Source organism: Leptonychotes weddellii, chromosome 16, assembly GCF_054177405.1.
Source record: "Leptonychotes weddellii isolate Sample4059 chromosome 16, ASM5417740v2, whole genome shotgun sequence".
NCBI classification, from domain to species: Eukaryota; Metazoa; Chordata; class Mammalia; order Carnivora; family Phocidae; genus Leptonychotes; species Leptonychotes weddellii.
The window spans coordinates 3,205,530-3,224,890 of record NC_138384.1 but is presented as its reverse complement, the minus strand read 5'-3'; the positions used below and the strand labels follow the sequence as shown (position 1 = coordinate 3,224,890).

The 19,361-nt window shown below is 48.5% G+C and overlaps 3 protein-coding genes across 3 annotated transcripts in view; 2 read left to right on the top strand and 1 right to left on the bottom strand.

Annotated features, from left to right (window-relative positions):
• GSE1 (Gse1 coiled-coil protein) overlaps positions 1-4,080 on the top strand; it is a 329,408-nt gene extending 325,328 nt beyond the window's left edge. Inside the window, exon 12 of the mRNA XM_081807863.1 lies at positions 252-4,080. Within this exon, the coding sequence (XP_081663989.1) occupies positions 252-386 (135 nt within the window). The 3' untranslated portion in view covers positions 387-4,080. The remainder of the gene's footprint in view (positions 1-251) is intronic.
• COX4I1 (cytochrome c oxidase subunit 4I1) overlaps positions 1-19,361 on the top strand; it is a 400,433-nt gene that overhangs the window by 286,150 nt on the left and 94,922 nt on the right. The gene's annotated exons all lie outside the window — the stretch shown is intronic.
• On the bottom strand, positions 1,272-18,101 carry GINS2 (GINS complex subunit 2). The gene is made up of 5 exons (XM_081806300.1): positions 17,904-18,101; positions 17,064-17,178; positions 10,894-10,993; positions 6,523-6,649; positions 1,272-6,251 (listed from the first exon to the last, which is right to left on the bottom strand). Exons 1-5 carry the CDS (start codon positions 17,991-17,993, stop codon positions 6,126-6,128), a joined length of 558 nt encoding a protein of 185 aa, XP_081662426.1. The 5' UTR covers positions 17,994-18,101; the 3' UTR covers positions 1,272-6,125.

The following is a 19,361-nucleotide window of genomic DNA, read 5'->3' as shown; positions in this document are numbered from 1 at the left end:
GCTAATTTTTTAAAATCTTAGGGCTGATGTTCAGCCAGCAGTGTACCCTGGTTCTGTGGGAGTGAGCAGGTCCTTGTGAGAACCTAAGGCTTTGGGCACAGCTTGAACTGGTTCATCCAGAGACCACGGTCAGAATCCTGAGCCGGGAGAGCCTAGAAGGTGTGCCTTTCCTCATGGCCCCCAGAGCATTCATGCATCACACCCATTTCCCTACTACAACATGAATGGTTTACCTGAATCTCTCTCTCCAGGAGTTGAGAAGCCAGAAACAGAAGATTGTTTCAGAGAGGGAGCGACTCCAGGCAGAACTGGATCACTTAAGGAAGTGCCTTGCGTTGCCTGCAATGCATTGGCCTAGAGGTTATTTTAAGGGATATCCTAGGTGACGGTTTCCCTTGCACTAGGCCGAACCTATAGTATAGAAATATTATCTATTTTATTACCTTGAATATTTAATATTTTTCACTGGGAGGTTTGAAGCTTAAAACAAAACAAAAAGAGAATGTGCCATGCATGAAGCAAAGGATTCCAGGCTCTGAAGAACGAATGAACTCGCCTTGACTTCAATGCAGCTGAATCACCTTTGTCATTCAGTGAGCAACCGATGTAGGACGCCCATAGTTCTTTTTAAAGGTGGTTTTATTCTTCCCCCGGTCATTATTTTCGAATCTGAAAGTGAAGGCTCCCTTACCAACACTAAAACTTGATCATTTATGGCCCCTGGGTGCATAAGACTGGATCAGACCGAGCGTGTTCTGTTCCTGGTGTGGCCGTGTTAGCACGTCCTGAGAACCCAGTCTGCTTTCGCTGCAGCGTTGGGTCGGCCTCGCTCCTCCCCAGGACTGAGACCTGCTTCAGCTGGAAGAAGGTGGGGTGCATTTCCGGTAAAGGGCTTATTTGTTTGTTACTTTTCTGCAAAATTTTCGAAGCAACAGGTCCTAGGAGCACACAAAGCAACAGTACTGAAGCCTCACCCAAAGGCTTTTCCCTGGAAAAGCTCTTCTCTAAAGCGCATCAACAAACTGAAGGTACCTTTTTATTACTCCGTGGGGGGAAATGTACAGAGCTGTGTGTCTACATACGTTCACACCCACCGATTGTTACTGCGGCGGGCTGTGTTTTCATACAAACGTAAATTTTGAGAGAAAAGTCAAAGGTGCTTCAGCCTTGTACTGTGTATATATATTAAAAAACAAAGTTTTGTATGTTTTTATTACTTTAATTATTGTTATAAAAAGCCTGCCATTTTTAATATGTGGTTTGGGGGGATTTTTGTTTGTTTTCCTGTTTGGGGGTTTTGTTTGTTTTTTTGCTTTTGTTTTTCTGGGCAAAAAAACTTGCTTTTAGTGTTTGTACTGCTGCTGGTCAGGACATTAAAATATTGAAGTGTTTTTAAAAATTGAAAAGTAAAAGAGCTTACCACTGGCGCCTATGAGATCACTTCATTTTTGAGTTGTACCAGAAAGTGATGTAGAAAGCCATGTGTTCCTTCTTACCTCCTCCTGTCCCCTCCCCCTGGCTCTGGACGGCAAACAGAACCAGTTGCTATTGAGGAGGGCCTCGTCCCCAGGCGGGAACGAGCAGCTGCCATGTGTGCACGCAGCTCTGTTGAAAGAACCAGTCAGGAAGTGAGCGAGTTCTGTGATAGGATTCGAAGGTGTCTTACAGCAGTCTGAGAACAGGTGCAAAGTAGAAACTTTAGAAGCTTTATTTAGATGCAAAGCTTTGTAAAAGCCTAAAAGTAGGGTAAACAATGTCTGAGCTGAACTCCTCCTCCTCTCGGGAACTTACTGTTAAGAGCACAGGAGCGGCTAGAAACTAGGAAGGCCATCTTAGTGCAAAGAGTGTTTCCTTCTCGTCCCAGTTACTGCTTATTCAGGCAGTGCCTAATCTAGATCAAGCAGATAATCTCTTGCCGAATGGGCCTAAACCGGAGGCCAAAGCAGCCAGTGGTTGGTCTGTCGGGGGTGGGAGTGGAGGCAAGAGTCTTGATGGCCACTGTCCCCTTCACCCCGGGTCAGGGGAAGGGCTGGCTGACCTTCAGGAAGGCTACTCACTGCGATCAGTGGCCGCACCCTCAGCCCCAGACCTTAGCTGTGCAGAACAGCTTGCTGGCAGATGGCACTGCGTTGCTTTATCTGTTCCCACACCGTTTGCTTTGTATGTCTGCCAAGAATCTTCCAGTTATTAGCAAACTCAGACAAAAAGTGCCGCCAGTATTAGCAGCAGTCAACAAGCGCCTTCCTCTCCGCAAAAACGACTTGAAGAGAACGAAGGCCTGTTCTGTGGGCCTCCTCCCCTGCAAAGACATTGAGAGATCAACATGTTCCACAAGTGGGGACAGGTGTTCAGAGGGAGCTCTACTGCCAACAGTCAGGGAAAACTATTACTGAATGTCTCTAAAGTCGGCTTGCTACTTCCAGTCTGAAACAGCAAGCTTAAGAGTTACATCTTTGCACCTCACTCCCTGTCCCCCACCATCACAGGAAAGGGCTGGATGCCCCTGCTGATCAGCTTGGCAATGGCCAGAGGAAACAGGAAGCACAGCCCAGCCCCTCACCAGCCCAGGCGAGTCCCTTGTAGGGGTTTTCTGTAATGGGAGGAGGTCGTGGGGTAAAGGGATGCAGCCATACGGGAGAGGTCTCTGACCAGGGGTACAAGCTGTGTCCCTGAGCTAGAAGAACTGCTCCTGTCCCTTCTGATTGAAAACACCACCTTGCCCCTGCCTTCCTGCTTCTGTCACTCTGCCTCCCCACACTCTCACCTATCTGTAATAAGACAATCAGAATATAAACCAGTAAGGCAGCATGAAGAAACTCAGAAAAAGGTAAGAAAGCATCTTTAGAAAACAAAAGTGTACCATTAAGACCTAGTGCTTGAATGGTTTTTCCCATCTGGTAATCTTCAGATGATTCAGAAACAGCCCAGTAGCACCTAAGTCTCTTCAGTTTGGGCTTAAAATTTAATAGATACATAATTTCTGAAGCTTTTTGTTCAGCTAGTTCACAATGAGTTTAAAAGATGAAGTTCAGAAGTACACCACATTTGCTCTAGAATGGGTTATGCAACTTCTGTCAGTATTTTCATGAAGACCTGTCTTTCACGACCTTGTGTCTTCCTGCCGCACCTGGAAGAGAGGGCTGCCATCTGTCCTGAAGGGGATTTCACTCAACTTGTGAGGGTGCTCTCCCAAAGCCAAGGTCAGGTGGTTCCACATTTAATCAGATCATTAGAAACAAACCAGAGCTCTCCCTAAAACTTGGCACTATATAACCTCATCATTTGGAAATGTTTTCACATAATTAGAGCCAAACGGACATAAAATAGGGTCTTAATCCATTATCTCAGATAAGTGACCAAGGTAAGACTTAACAGTTTCTCCTATGGAAAGAATATAGGCTAAACACTTAATTGGCATTAACATTCTCATAGATTATATCCTTAAAGAAACTCCAAGAATAGTAAAAGGAGCCCACACTTTCAGCAGCCGAGAATTACAACACAAGAAATCTCAAGTTCGTACGTGGAATGGTATTTTCCTCAAACAGCTCAATAATGCTGCCAAATTTCAAAAATCAGATAACCCCCTTTTCCCTCTGAGTCGTTTTTAAGTAGAAAATTCCAAGGATCCACCACAAGATGGAGATGGTCAGCACAAGCTGATTCTGTTACTCTTAGGTGTATATTAGCCACTTAGCAGTCATCCCTGCACTCCTTCAAGGAAACCAGTTACTGACTTCCTCACTACTTGCAGTAAGTTCATCCCAACTTTCTGGTCCAGCGCTTAAGTGAAACTCTTACCTCTGCCTTGACCTGAGGAAGACCATGCTAATTGGTTGTGTTACTTTGTATGTACCCTGTGCTTAACGTAGAACAGTAAAACCAGTACATGAGAGGGAGGAGGAATGCCTCGGTCACTCTGGGGGCAGTTTAGATGCTGTGAAATTAAACCTGTTCTAAGTGTACTTGTTTGAATTAATTGTATTGTAATATTATTTGTTGAATGTAGTAATTAGGTATTTATGAATATATTGCTGTAATTTCTGACAACATCCAAAAAAATAAAATCTTCCTAAATCATGTTAAGAGGAAAATCTTTGTTATAATAGGGCCAAAAAAAAGTGCCGGGGTGGGGGAGAAAAGCTCAACCATCAAAGCTTTATGGGTAAAATATGAAGACAAAGTGGATAATAACCTCACCCAGGTTTCAAGAACACAAGGTATTAAGGGGTGAGATCTAGGATCTACGGGACTCCTGACCCTCCTCAGTACCATGTGGTTTCATTCTAGAAGAGTCCCAGATGAAAAGGGAAGTCCTGTCATCTGAAAGCAACCCTCTAAGACAGTCACCTTAAATAACAGAGAACCAGGTCTTCGTGTCTGGCCCTTCCGGTGTTCAAATAATAACCCTCAGCTGTGTTGGAAGGACAGCTGGGTAGCGATTTAGAACTGAGAAACCATGCTTGAGTAATGGGAAGGGAGTCTGGACTTTGAACACTGAAGGGCAAAAACCAGAAGCTGTTCTTTAGGCTTCAGAGTGCATGCCACTCTCAAGAGCCCCAGGGAGAATGTGCTCTGACTCACAATGCTACAGTCGAAAACTAGCTGGCTACAAAACCTTCTATCCCTTGTAGGACTCCAGACAAATCATTTCTCCTCTCAAGGTAAGGTCATTTCTAGAGCAGTTCCAACCACTACAATTGAAAACTAGTTCTCCTAGGAAAAGAAATGGACCCTTCGTTGAGACACGGCTGCCTCCAACCAGGTCTATTCCCTCTGTCCCTCAAGAGCAGAAATATGGGCCCGACTTCCCCTCCCAACATCTGGACTTTAGCCTCACAAACTGCAGAACATGCAGTCTGTTTCTCCCAGGCTTTTTTTTTTTTTAGTTTTAAGTTTATTACTATGAAAGATCTGCACAATCACCACAGATAAAGTCACTGCAGAATCTTTACTCCTGTCATCCAATCTCTAGCCGTTTGCCAGCACCAGCCTGGCCTTCTGCAGTCCCCCTGACTTCCTTCATTCTGCTCTGGCATTTCTTTTGCTTTTTTCCTGGGGTCTTTCTCTTCTCATACAGGCTGTGTTTGCACATCAATGTTTGGGTCTGTTTTCCCTTCACATAATCCAAGGAATTCTAAATCATGCCAGTTGTCTTGCCACCACCAAAATGGGTTCTGAATCCAAATACAAAGATGACAGCTAGTGTGGTCTTGTACACTGTGGCTAGTTTCTCCTGAATTTCTGTCTTAGTGCCTTCCCAGGGTGAAGAACATCAATGACCATCTGGTTCCACTAAAGGAGTCCAGTTGGTCATGAACTTCCTCATCCGGACAGCTATTGTGTTGTTCATGATGGTGGCTGAGCGTGAAGCACCCAGGGAGTTCCCCACCTCTCCTCTTGATAAAAACCCACTACATCTTAACCAGAAGTAGCCAAGAGAACAAGAAACACCCAGAGTGTCAGTCTAAAGATCACCCCTTCCTGCCACACATCTCCGTATGATCAGTCAGACCATTTTAGCCACATGACTTGCTCTCTTCACTTGGCAGTAATGCAGGGAAAAAACCCAACGTGAGATTTGCATGGAGTCCATCTTTATTGGGCTTAGATGGCGAACCCTGGTCAACATCTTGCCACCCATCTGCCATCCTTCTCTGTGTGAACAAACTCTAGGAGAGTCTAAATTTAGCCCAAAAGATCAGGGTCAAGAAAGGAAAAAAGCCCCAGGCCACATCGCCACTCCTACTATATCTCTCTCTTAAAAACAACACTTAAAGTCACCGAATGTTCACCCACATGACAATGCCAAGCAGGAGACCGCAGGCTCTGTAGCGAAAATAACGTGTTTTGCCAAAGCTGCTTTCTTTCCCCCATAAAAGAACAGCTGGCTTCTAGAGACAGATGTGGAATTAAAGAATGTCTCGAGGACTAAGCACAAACCTGTTGCTTTCCAACAATGTTATGAGCCCATTCCTTGTTTCATTACACAATTCTTCATACATTCAAAAGGGGTTCTAGAACTCGAGATAATAGTACCTCTATCATGTCTTGAGCACTCACACCACCCGGCAAGCCTCCGGCCAGCAGATGCAAGGCCTTTCTTTACAAGTTCAGGTCTTTCTCTAGAAGTCTTGGGACTGGATGCTTTCAGAAGGTTGCAGGTTTGTACGGAGTTTATACATGTGATTGAGGGCTTGTGTGAGGAAGGCCCCACTGGTATTGATTTCCATCAAGGTCAGGTTATCCAGCTAAAACACAAGAGAAAATCAACTGGGTTGGTTGAGGAGTGTTTGGTTTGAGAAAATGTAAAATCTACTGAATAAAAGTAACCAATGAATAATGGTTTTTGTTTCTCTTTTTTTAAAGGCACAGCACAGCTAGTAATCCCTGCTTGCGATAATCTAAGCAGACAGGATGCTGGGGGCAACTCACTGGCACCAGCAGGCAGCCCCCGGCCTTCGTGGGCATGGGAGGAGAGGCAGCTGCACAGGGAGGCCCCCGTGCCCTGCGCGCACCCACCTTGGCATGTGCCTCCTGCTGTCTCACGAAGCTGTCAGCAGACACCCGTAGCTTGGCTGTGCGAGTGTCCCACACATCCTTGATCAGGGTCCGGATCTCATCTGCTTTCGGGATGTTGTCTGAAGCACTAAGAGAAGCCAGGCGGCGGGGAAATCACATAAGGAAGCACTTGGTAAATTAAGCAACATCCAGGTGGAAGTGGCCTGTATTATTTTTTAGTAGGTTCCACACTGAACGTGGAGCTCAAACTCAAGATCCTGAGATCAAGAGTGCATGCTCCTCCAACTGAGCCAGGCGGGCACCCTTCCAGGTAGAAGTGGCTTTTTTTTTATTTTTTTTAAGATTTTATTTATTCATTTGACAGAGAAAGAGAGCGAGAGCACAAGCAGGGGGAGTAGCAGAGGGAGAGGGAGTACCAGGCTGAGCAGGGAGCCCGGTGCGGGACTCGATCCCAGGACCCTAGGATCACGACCGGAGCCGAAGGCAGACACGCAAACGACTGAGCCACCCAGGTGCCCCTAGAAGTGGCGTTTTTAAAAAATGCTGCTTGGCTTCAGGAAAACACAAGCAAAATGTGTTTTCCTTTGTTTTCAATTTTAAGATGTAAAAAATTTCTAGCAGTTAAGCTTGGTGCCAAGAAAATTCAGCCATGGGGGGGCGCCTGAGTGGCTCAGTCGTTAAGCGTCTGCCTTCAGCTCAGGTCATGATCCCAGGGTCCTGGGATCGAGCCCCGCATCGGGCTCCCTGCTCGGCGGGAAGCCTGCTTCTCCCTCTCCCACTCCCCCTGCTTGTGTTCCCTCTTCCGCTGTCTCTCTCTGTCAAATAAATAAATAAAATCTTCAAAAAGAAAAAAAAGAAAATTCAGCCATGGGATGCCTGGGTGGCCCAATCAGATGGATGTCTGCCTTCGGCTCAGGTCATGATCCTGGGGTCCTGGGATCGAGCCCCGCATTGGGCTCCCTCCCTGCTCAGCTCAGCAGGGAGCCTGCTTCTCCCTCTCCCCGCTTATGCTCTCTTGCTATGTCTGTGGCTATCTCTGTCTCTCTCTCTCTCGAATAAGTAAAATCCCCCCTCCCAAAAAAAAGAAAGAAAATTCAACCATGATCCACACAGTTATTTGTGCTCACATTAAGTGTCCCATGGCAGGCTGCAGTACAAGGACTTCAGAGAATAAGCTCTAAAGGTTGGACATCCTCTGCTCAGGGTAATTGAGTGTTCAGTGCTTTAGAATTTCCATCTTGAATGAATTTGCTTCAAGGGCTGGCTCAGAGGTCATGACTGCTATTGCTCCTACCTCATCACTTATCCAAGGGCTCACAACCCACCAGGGAAAGAAGACAACAGCTCTGTGCCAGGCACAGTGCTCGGCACTACAAAGCGTTTTTATCCTCCCAAAAGCTCTGAAGGCTAGGTACTGTCCCACTCCACAGAGAAAAGTACACTTACAGAAACCACAGAATAAACTGCAAATTAGCATAAACCGAGCATACCAATACACAGCGAATTCTGGGTAAAAGTCTGAAGAGTCAGCGAGGGTCAGTGTGACAGCCTTCCTGTCATGAGCTACATTTTGGATCCTTCTAGGTCATTAGGCCATTTTAGCCTTTTTTTTTTTCCCTCCACGTAGGTTCCACACCCAGCGTGGAGCCTAATGCAGGGCTTGAACTCATGACCCTGAGGTCAAGACCTGAGCTGAAATCAAGAGTCAGACATTTAAGTGAGCCATTCAGGCGCCCCTTGTTGTGAGCTGTATTTTAAACTAACCATTGAAGGAAAAGACAAAAAAGATGAAAGCAAAAGCTAACACTGTCTATCACCTGGCATGCTAGGAAAGGTACAGTGGCCTCTCCACATGCTGAAAGTAGCTTGTGATTAGTGGTAGGGAATCAGTGGTATAAAATTTACATAGTGGATTGTATTTAAGACCCAAACATTTGGATTTTACACTCTGAACAGCAGGTTACAGAACAAAGGACCTCATCTATTTGTTAACTGAAGTGCAGAACAAAGGTAAAATTAGGTCCCTTGGCCAAATGAATTACAAGAATCATAAAACCAAAGTTTCAACAGGAACTGCATACATAAGATCTGAATTTCAAAAACTAAAGGTGAACAGGCCCCTCACCTCTGCTTCCATATTTTCCCTTCCAAGTCCTCCTGCCCACTGCCACAGAAGACTCTCCAGTTCATTGGATGACAACCCCTGCCAAACACCCTCCCCAGGACACTGCAGCCACAGAGTAACAGCCTCAGTTCCCCAACTCTTTACCTAGTCTACATCAACCCCAACAGCTCTGCTTCCCCAAACATACTGTGCTTGTTCACGTGTCCCTGCCTTCTACCTATAGCATCCTCTTCTCTAGTAAATTTTCCCTCCTTCTTCAAGCCACGGATCCCTTCTCTGACACCACCAGGCATTAGGGCTGCAGTCCGACATGGTCTGAACGGGACTGATCACACACTGCGGTGTAGTTAACAGGCTCACACTGCTCCCTAAGCAGGGCTCAAGCCCACGTGACGATCTCCATTATCTAGTGGAATGCTTTGTGTTGTAAACTTTAGCGTCATACCAATTTAAGGACAAATCCACGTTACATACCCCAAATATTCATTTGAATTCAATAGTGTCATACAGTGGAGGCCTTGCTCTAGAACAGATAATAGGGAGCTTAATTTTTGTTCTAGTTCTGCTCTTGCTTTCATCAATGAAAAGGTGCTCAGGGGCCCCCAGGTGGCTCATTCGGCTAAGCAACAGACTTGGGTCTCAGCTCAGGTCTTGATCTTGAGGTCATGAGTTCAAACCCCACATTGGGCTCCATGATGGGCCTGGAGCCTACTTAAAAAAAGAAGAAAAAAAAAAGAAAACATGCTGACTTCAAAAGCTTGACATTTTGCAAATTACAGTCTAATCTCCCAAGCAAAATCATCCACATTTGCTTGCCCGCCCCCGCTGATTTCACTCGTTCATTCAACAAACACGTATGCACCAGGCATAATACTAGTGCAAATAAGACGCAGTCCCTGCCCTTATTTTTTTTAGAGGAAGAGAGAGCACATGTGTGCACAGACACACCGGGGGGGGGGGGGCGCAGGGGTGGGTAGGTAGAGAATCTCAGGCAGGCTTCATGCCCAGCCTAGAGCCTGACACGGGGCTCAATCTCACAACCCTGAGATCGTGACCTGCGCCAAAATCAATAGTCAGACACCACCAACTGAGCTACCCAGGCACCCCAGTCCCTGCCCTTTAGAACTGGGGTAGGGGTGGGAGGGCACAGCCTGACTAGTGATTAGAAGATTACAGCTGACAAATGCCATGGGGGCTACAGAGCTGTCAGGGGATAGGCATCCTTAACCTGTGAGAGAACACCGGTTAGGCTAATAAGCCAAAGGAGGGAACAGACAACAGATGGACTAACTGAACAGAAGAAACAGTATTTGAAAGCCCCGAGGACCTTGGTATGTGGAAGGAAGAGGCCAATGTCAGCCTGGAACCCAGAGAATGAGGGAGCCACGAAGGAAGGAGTGTGTAGGAGCCACAAAGGCAGGCAGAAGGAGCCCAGCTAGGCAGTGCTTTGTATGCTATCATGAGGACTTTAGCCTGAACCCTGGACAGGCTCCAAGAAACAGGGGAGTTGCGTGGCAGCTCCATCTTTAAAAGTCTACTCGGGCTGCAAAGTGGAGAATGAATTAAAAGCCAATGGGGAGGGGCACCTGGGTGGCTCAGTCGTTAAGCGTCTGCCTTCGGCTCAGGTCAGTCGAGCCCCGATCGGGCTCCCTCCTCGGCGGAAAGCCTGTTTCTCCCTCTCCAACTCCCCCTGCTTGTGTTCCCTCTCTCGCTGTCTCTCTGTCAAATAAATAAAATCTTTAAAAAAAAAAAAAAAAGCCAATGGGGAGCCAGAACTGAATGCAGGGAAACAAGAAGCTACTACACCACACTTTTTGCCACCAATGGGCTTTCAGTACAGCTAGGGTTCAGAGCAAGTGTGAGCCCTCTGGCCTTTCCTGTGAAAGACATGCAAGAACTCAGATGCACATAGTGGAAGACAAAGCGGTAAAGCTTCACCAGTAAAACACAGCTACAGTTAAGAAAAAGGCTAGAGAGGATAACGGAGACTCACCGGGGTCCAATGTCAAGCGATAAAGTAGCAAGGGATTCCCTAGGAGAGGGAGGGGTGGGAAAAGGAAAGGACAAATGGGAAAGCCCAGGCAAAAGAGTGTGTGCACACAAATGCCTCCCAGGTTACTGACTCAGGGATACGGATGCCCGGGGATCCCCCTCACCTTGGAGCCAAAAGTGGAACGAGAGGAACAGGGTAAGGGATGAGAATCAGGAGTTCTACTTTACATGTGGCTCTAAGGAGACATACTTACTGATTTAACAGGAGTTTCGTAAGTTCCATGTAGTAAGGGCTAGGCATAGGGGTAAAAGTTTCTTCCTTTCGTTCATGATCCCTAATCTTCTCCAACTTTTCTGAAATTTAGAAATGTATACATTTTACCATCCATACCCAAAATATTTGTTTAAGCTTTCCAAATTTACCAAGTATCTACATTATCTATTGGATCAACTAATAAAAACATGAAGAAAAAACACTTTTTGGAATAACATATCACTAACTAGATGATTCACAGCCTATTTCCTCAAAAGTTTTTTTTATGGGACACCTGGGGGCTCAGTCAATTGAGCATCTATCTGCTTTAGGCTCAGGTCATGATCCCAGGGTCCTGGGATCCAGCCCTACATCGAGCTCCTTGCTCAGCAGGGGGCCTGCTTCTCCCTCTCCCTCTGCTGCTCCACAGCTTGTGTGCTCTCTGTCAAATAAAGAAATAAATAAAATCTTAAAAAAAAAAAGTTTCTCTTATAGAAGGTGGTAAATTCCTGTTGGTGTTGCTGCTCTGGCCTGCAGGATGTATTACTGAAGAAACTGGGAGTCAGAAGTTCTTTTCTTAGGGAAAGAGGCATTCTACCTTTAATGCAAAAGGTGATGAGAGTAACCAGTGACTGGAGAAATTTACTTGTATATACGAAGCCTTATTCAGAGGGGAGCAAGAGGACATAACACCATGGCCACTCCAGCCTAGGGGTAGGATGATGATCACAGAGGGCCTACAGCCCAGCATCTGGAATCCCACAGTGGAATCCCAATTCCAACCAGCAGCAGCACCCCTCTCCCCCTATCTTATGGGTCTGAGAAAGTCCTGAATCTGGCCACTGAGGCTGAGGGACACACACACAACTGTGCTAGGGGAGTGGGGGGAAGCGGGGTCTTTCAGTGTTGGGCCCCCTCTTCAGGGGCCCTTGGTGCCATGCTGCAACCCAATCTACTCCCCTACTCCATTCACCCTCCCACTCTAACCCGATGCCCTTCTGAGAGGCTGCGCACTCCTGCCAGCACACCACTCCCAACCCCCTCCACACCTGTCTCTGTGCACAAGAAACAGCCCTCCAGGTGTGTCCTGGACCTCCTCTCTGACCGGCACAGAACACCACCCCAGCAACTGTCTCACTTGAGTGTTCGCTGTTGTCCTCATTACTTCACCATTCCATCCAACTCACTACAACATCTTCCATCTTAAAAAGAAAATCCTAGGGGTGCCTGGCTGGCTCAGTCAGTTGAGCACCCAACTCTTGATTTCGGCTCAGGTCATGATCTCAGGGGCCTAGAATCCAGCTGTGAGTCAGGGTCCCCACTAAGAGGGGAGTCTGCTTCTCTCCCTCTCCCTCTGGCTCATGTGCTCTCTCGCTTGCTCTCTTGCTCACTCAAATAAATAAAATCTTTCAAAAAATAAAAATAAATATAGGCACCTGGGTGGCTCAGTTGGCTAAATATCTGCCTTTAGCTCAGGTCATGATTCCAGGGTCCTGGGATCCAGCCCCACGTCAGGCTCCCTGCTCAGTGGGTAGCCTACTTCTCCCTCTGCCTCTGCCCCTCCCCACCAGCTCATGCTCTCTCTCTCTCTCCTGTCTCTCTCTTAATAAAATCTTTAAAATAAATAAGGGATAGCTGGGTAGCTCAGGTCACCATCCCGGGGTCCTGGGATTGAGTCCCGCAGCGGGCTCCCTGCTCAGAGGGGAGCCAGCTTCTCCCTCTGCCCCTCCCCCTACTTGTGCGCGCGCGCTCTGACAAATGAGTGAATAAAATCTTAAAAAAAAAAAAAGACAATAAATAAAAATAAAAAAATAAACCCTTAGTAAGTGAAATAAAATCAGAGAAAGACAAGGATCATATGATTTCACTCATGGAATTTAAGAAACAGAATCATAGGGGAAGGGAAAGTAAAATAAGATGAAATCAGAGAGGGAGACAAACTTAAGAGACTCAACTACAGGGAACAAACTGAGGGAAGGTAGGTGGGGGGATGGGGTAACAGGGTGATAAGCATTAAGGAGGGCACGTGATATAATGGGCACTGGGTGTTACATGCAACTGATGAATCAGTGACCTCTACCTCTGAAACTAATATGTTAATTAATTGAATTTAAATAAAAATTTTTAAAAATTTAAAAAATAAAATCTTAAAATAAAAATCCTCCCAACGCCAACTACCAAACCATTTTTTCAAGAGTTAACTTCCTTTCTTGGACCACTCAGGTGGGTGTCTATTCTACCCCTCCACCAATACCACTCAACATCAAGGCCCACGACCTCTGCTCAGCCAAGCCCAATGGTTCCATCTGTCTTCACGTCTCACAAAGATTAATACTTCTTGGAGGATATTTATCACTTGATTTCTGGAATACCACACAGAGTTCTCTTATCTCCGGTTCCTCTGGGCCTTCCTGACCTCTCTCAGCAGTGGGGTATAGAGCTCAGATCCCTGACCCCTTTACCACCTAAACCCACATCCCATGTGATTTCATTCTGCCTCATTTAAATACTACCTAAGCACTCATGAGGACTTCCACATTTGTATCCCCAAATAAGCCCCTTCACCGAATTCCTGACTAAATACTCCTGCCCACAGTATCTAGCTAGATATCTAGATATCTACCTAGATAGCTAATGGGCACCTAATAGGCACCTCCAGTGTGACATGGTCAAACCCCAACTCCTGGTCCCTACCCCAGCCCTAATGCTCCCGCAGCCTTCCCCATCTCAGGAGAGAGCAACTCCGTGTCCTTCTGTAGTTCGGGCCAGCAACCCTGGCAGGCATTCTTCTCTCTCCTCCCTCAGATCCCACAGCCTGTCCTTCAGCAAATCCTGCAGATTCTTCCTTCGAAATATGCCTAGACTCCAACCATGTCTGCCCACCTCCATCATCTGGTAAAACTACTCACAGCCTGGGTAACTCCCTACTGCCCTCTCCCCACACACATCTTCTCTATACAGTTGACAGATTCTTTTCAGGTATCTAAATCAGAATACGAAATACTGCTGTTCAAATTGCAATGAATCAAACAGACAATGAATCAAACAGATGTCACCCACTGTTGGCCAGGATGTGGAACATTAGGAACTCTCACAGGTTTCTGGTGGGATCAGAAGAGCTCTACCACTCTGGAGGGCTAGGTGGCAATTTCTTATAGTCAAGCACCATCTGCCCTATGACCCTAGGTATTTACCCAAGAGAATTAAAACCATGTATCCACAAAGACTTAGGACAGGAATGTTCATAATAGCCTCATTAGCAATAGCCAAAAATAGGAAATGATCCAAATATCTACCAACAGAAGAATGGGTGACCTAACTGTCGAACACTCTACCGTGAATGAAATAGTACTTGGCAATAAAATGATGTAATGCTCCATGCAACCATAGGAACGAATCTCAAAAACTGTACCAGAGCGGCATCTGGGTGGCTCAGTTGGTTGAGCACCCGATTCTTGCTTTCAGCTCATGTCATGATCGCCGGGTCATGGGATAGAGGTCTGCGCTCAGTGGGGAGTCTGCTTGGAGATTGTCTCCATCTGCCCCTTACCCCCTCATGAGTGTGCACTCTCTCTCAAATAAATTAAAAAAAACAAAAACAAAAACAAACAAAACAGGGCTCCTGGGTGGTTCAGTGGGTTAAGTGTCTGCCTTCAGCTCCAGTCATGATCCCAGGGTCCTAGCATGGAGCCCTGAGTAGGGCTCCCTGCTCAGCAGAGTCTGCTTCTCCCTCTCCTTCTGCCTGTCACTCCCCACTGCTTGTGCTCTGTCAAATAAGATCTTTAAAAACAAAACAAGACAGCGTCAGAGAAGTCAGAGACAAAAACGGACTTACTAGGTGTTTCCATTCATAGTATAAGAGCAGGTGGAACTCTACAGTGGCAGAATCAGAGGGCAGCTGGCTCTTGGGCATGCTCTACCAACCAACTAGTGAGCTTTCACTACTGCTCACCCCAGCATGGCCCTGGCCTGTGAAAAGGGTCAGGCTAACTCTCTCCACACTTTTCTGACTGGCCTGCAATGAGACAGGCTCTTGCCCCTATCACCTTCGGTTTGGACAGGCTGAAACTGCCAGAAGGAGATGTAGCGCTGTCAGACCTGGCGGGGTTCGCTGCCAAAGTGCCCCTCAGCAAAAGGAACTGGGATCGGGTGTTTCCCTTTGTTGCAAACCCTCCAGGGCCAACCTCCCCCCGCCCCGCCCCCCGCCTTTAGGACCAGAAGGAGAAAATGCCCAATCTTTCTGAAACTGTATTTGAGAGTGCCTGACTCATAGTGTCCTTTTTTTTTTTTTTTTTTTTAAGATTTTATTTATTAGAGAGTGAGAGAGAGAGGGAGAGAGGGAAAGCACAGGCAGGGGGATCAGCAGGCAGAGGGAGAAGCAGGCTCCCCACGTAGCAAGGAGCCCGATGCGGGACTCGATCCCAGGACTCTGGGATGATGACCTGAGCCGAAGGCAGACGCTTAACCAACTGAGCCACCCAGGCGCCCCCATCATTTTATTATTGAGGCATAATTAATGCACCATTCAATTCATCCGTTTAAAATGTGCAATTCAGGGGCGCCTGGCTGGCACAGTCGGTTAAGCGTCTGACTCTTGGTTTTGGCTCAGGTCATGATCTCAAGGTCGTAGGATGAAGAGCCCTGCATCAGGCTCCAAGCTCATTGCTGAGTCAGCTTGAGATTCTCTGTCCCTCTCCCTCTGTCCCTCCAGTTTTTACTCTAAAATAAATAAACTTTTAAAAAATAAAACATACAATTCAATAATTTTTAGTATATTCAGAGTTGTAGGTGATCTCTGTGCCTTTTCTTTTACTTAGCATAATGTGTTCCATGTTCATTCAGTTGCAGCACGAGCAGGACTTCATTCCTTTCTATGGCTGAATAATATTCCCTTGTTTGGATGATAAATTATTTTCATGCATTCTGTATAATGTGAGAGGACTCTGCTCCTTAACATGCTAGTCTATACGTGGGGGCTCAAACTTACTGAGGTCACTCACGACCCTAAGGTCAAGAGTCGGGTGCTCTACTGACGGAGTGAATTAGGCACCCCAATATAGTTTTTTTTAAAGTTAAAAGAAATGCTTCTTCAAAGTCATACAGTATTTTTAATGTTGTATTTTTAAGACGTTATTTATTTGAGGGGCGCCTGGGTGGCTCAGTCGTTAAGCGTCTGCCTTCGGCTCAGGTCATGATCCCAGGATCCTGGGATCGAGTCCCGCATCGGGCTCCCTGCTCGGCGGGAAGCCTGCTTCTCCCTCTCCCACTCCCCCTGCTTGTGTTCCCTCTCTCACTATTGCTCTCTCTGTGTCAAATAAATAAAATCTTTAAAAAAAAAAAAAGTTATTTGACAGAAAGAGAAAAGACAGCATGAGCAGGGGGAGGGGAGGAGAGGGAGAAGCAGACCCCCGCTGAGGACGCAGACCCCCGCTGAGGACACACCCCCCCCCGCCCCCCCGCATGAGGGCTCAAACCCAGGACCCTGGGTTCATGACCCGAGCCAAAGGCAGACTTGGGTGCCCCACAATATTCTTAATTTTATGATTTTTTATTTTATTTATTTATTTTTTTTAAACATTTTATTTATTTATTTGACAGAGAGAGAGATAGCAAGAGCAGAACACAAGCAAGGGGAGTGGGGGAGGGAGAAGCAGGCTTCCCGCGGAGCAGGGAGCCCGGCGTGGGACTCGACCCCAGGACCCTGGAATCATGACCTGAGCCGAAGGCAGATGCTTAACGACTGAGTCACCCAGGCGCCCCTATGATTTTTTATTTTTTAACATTTTTATTTGGGAGAGAGTGAGAGCACACAAGAGCAGGGAGAGGAAAAAGCAGGCTACTCGCTGAGCAGGGAGCCCCATGTGGGACTCGATCCCAGGACCTGTAATCAGGACCTGAGAAGGCAGACGCTTCACGGACTGAGCCATCCAGGCATCCCAAAATTCTTAATTTTAAAGCAAGTTGAAATATCTTAAAATCAAAATCTGAGCGAAATTTGGTATAGATGCCTCAAATTAATACGACATTAGTAATAGTGGTCAGCAAACTGAGGTGAAGCTCCAACCATTCATTAATTTCAGCTGACCAGTGGATGATGGAGGAAGTGGAAAGGGCTGGTGCTTCCATCGTGAGGGAAGGTGTCACCTGGCCCTGCTCCACCCAGGTCCTTACCCACATCCATCCACTCCGGGGGAATCAGCCGACACTTCTGTCTCTGCTTCAGGTTAATCGCCAGCCACAGAGGCACTTCCACCGGTAAACCCGGGTTAAAAGGCCCCAGGTCCCCCTGCCAAAGGAAAACCAGATCCTGGTAAGAGGAGACAGGGCAAAAGGCACAGCTGGACCCCACTGCTGTCCAACAAGGGAAAGGGCGTTGCAGACGTTGAAACCCAAAGGAAAATAAAAGCCCAACTGTGAACACAGCAAAGCAGCTCCGAGCAAGCGGTCACGCCCCGGGCGCCGGCCTCACCTGTGCGCCTGGCCAACCCACCTGACCCGGTTTCCTGCCGTCAGAACCGCTGAGGCGCTGGGCCCGGGCCGAGAACCTCGCCCACCTCTTCGACCCCCCTGCGTCCACGCAGCCCATATCTTCCCCCCGCCCCGGCCCCTCGGCGTCTCCACCCTCCGTGTTCTACCCCCGGGTCACCCCCCCCATACTCCCCCCGACCACCTGGCGTCGCCCCCCCCCCGCACTCCCCCCACCACCACTCAGGGTCCCCTCACCCCGTACTCCCCCCCCGACCCCTCAGCGTCTCCACCCTCCGTGTTCTACCCCCCGGGTCGCCCCCCCCCGCACTCCCCCCACCACCACTCAGGGTCCCCTCACCCCTACTCCCCCCCGACCACTCGGCGTCCCCCAAGCCGGTACTCCCCCCCGACCACTCGGGGCGCCGCCCCCCCAACCCTGACCACTCGGCGAGCCGGAGGCCGGGCGGGTGTCCGCGGAAGCCCCAACACTACCGCCCCTTCCCGGCGCTGGGGCCTGAGGCAAATGGCCGACCCAGCGCTTACCCCGATGAGGTAGATCTTGTCTAGGCTGAAGTTTGGGATTATGGTGACCAGCTCCTTCTCAGCCAGAAACTCCACCTCCGCCGCGTCCATGCTGGCCACAGCCACCCGCCCGGGACACGTCGCCGCCGGCTGCCCCTCACCATCGGGGGGGAAAGGGCCGTGGCCGCAGCTTTCCCGCCAACACGCGGGGCCCGCCCCCCCGCGCCGGAAGCCTATAGCAATAGGCCAGCCAATTGGCCAGCCAATAGCAACGCGGCACTCTCCCCGTGGCGGAGGGAGGCGGGGACCGCGGCCGCTTCGAGCCCACGGATTGGCGAACGTCAACGAGGCTGAGCAGATCACGCCCCACAGCGTCTCCGCTCGGTCCCCCAAGCTACAGGCCCGGGGCCCCGCCCCCCCGCGGCCCGGCCCCGCCCCGCCGCGCTCCTCTCGTGGGCGGGGCACCGCGCGGTGCACCTGGCGCTGCGCGCCCTCCTGATGCTGTCTCCACGCTTCCGTGTCCCTTCACCTGTCCCGGGCGCCTACACTGAGTCAAGCTGGGGGTGGAGTTCGGAGCACGTGGACACTGGGTCCCGCGCCGGGCCAGAAGTAAATGCATTTATTATTAGGTCATGGCTGTGACCTGGCTAGACAAACGGGGCCCAGGCCCCATTGGAGTGAGACGAACCCTTGTTTCCCTTAACTTCACAATCTTCTGTCCTCTCTTCACATATTGGTCAGACCTATAAAAAGACAGATTCCCCCGCCCCACCACATCTTCCGATTCAGAAACTCAGAGTATGTGCTTGGGTAAGCACCCCAGGTGAGACTCAGGAAGACTTGCACGGCTGCCGCACGTCCTGATGAGTTTCTCTGTCCGTCCCTATATACAGTGGGCTTATGTAAGACCTAATAGCAGTGGTTCTCACACTCTCTTCTATGTCAGAATCCCCTAGAAGATTCTGAGTGTTAACATGCACACTCCTGGGGGCTCCTGGGTGGCTTAGTCGTTAAGCGTCTGCCTTCGGCTCAGGCCATGATCCCGAGGTCCTGGGATCGAGCCCCACGTCGGGCTCCCTGCTCAGCAGGGAGCCCGCTTCTCCCTCTGCCTGCAGCTCCCCCTGCTTGTGCTCTCTATCTGACAAATAAAATCGAAAGAAAGAAAAGAAAGAAGTAAACATGTGCACTCCTGGAGAATTCTAACTCAGGGGTCTGGGGTGAGGACAGAAAACTGAATTTTAACCAGGGCCAGAAAGCTTCCTGGGAGTGACGCTGCTAATGCAGGCTGTTAGGGACAGGCAGTGGGCTGAATTTGAACCCCTGATCACTAGGCCCTGTGAAAAAACACAGGAGACAGGAGGATTCCAGGGTTCCGAATCCCCACAGGAAATCTGCCCCACCCCAGATAACCCCATGATTTCCTCCCTAAGCTCCCTGAAACCTGCCCCATTTAAGGTTGTTGGAGAGATGAAATAAGGC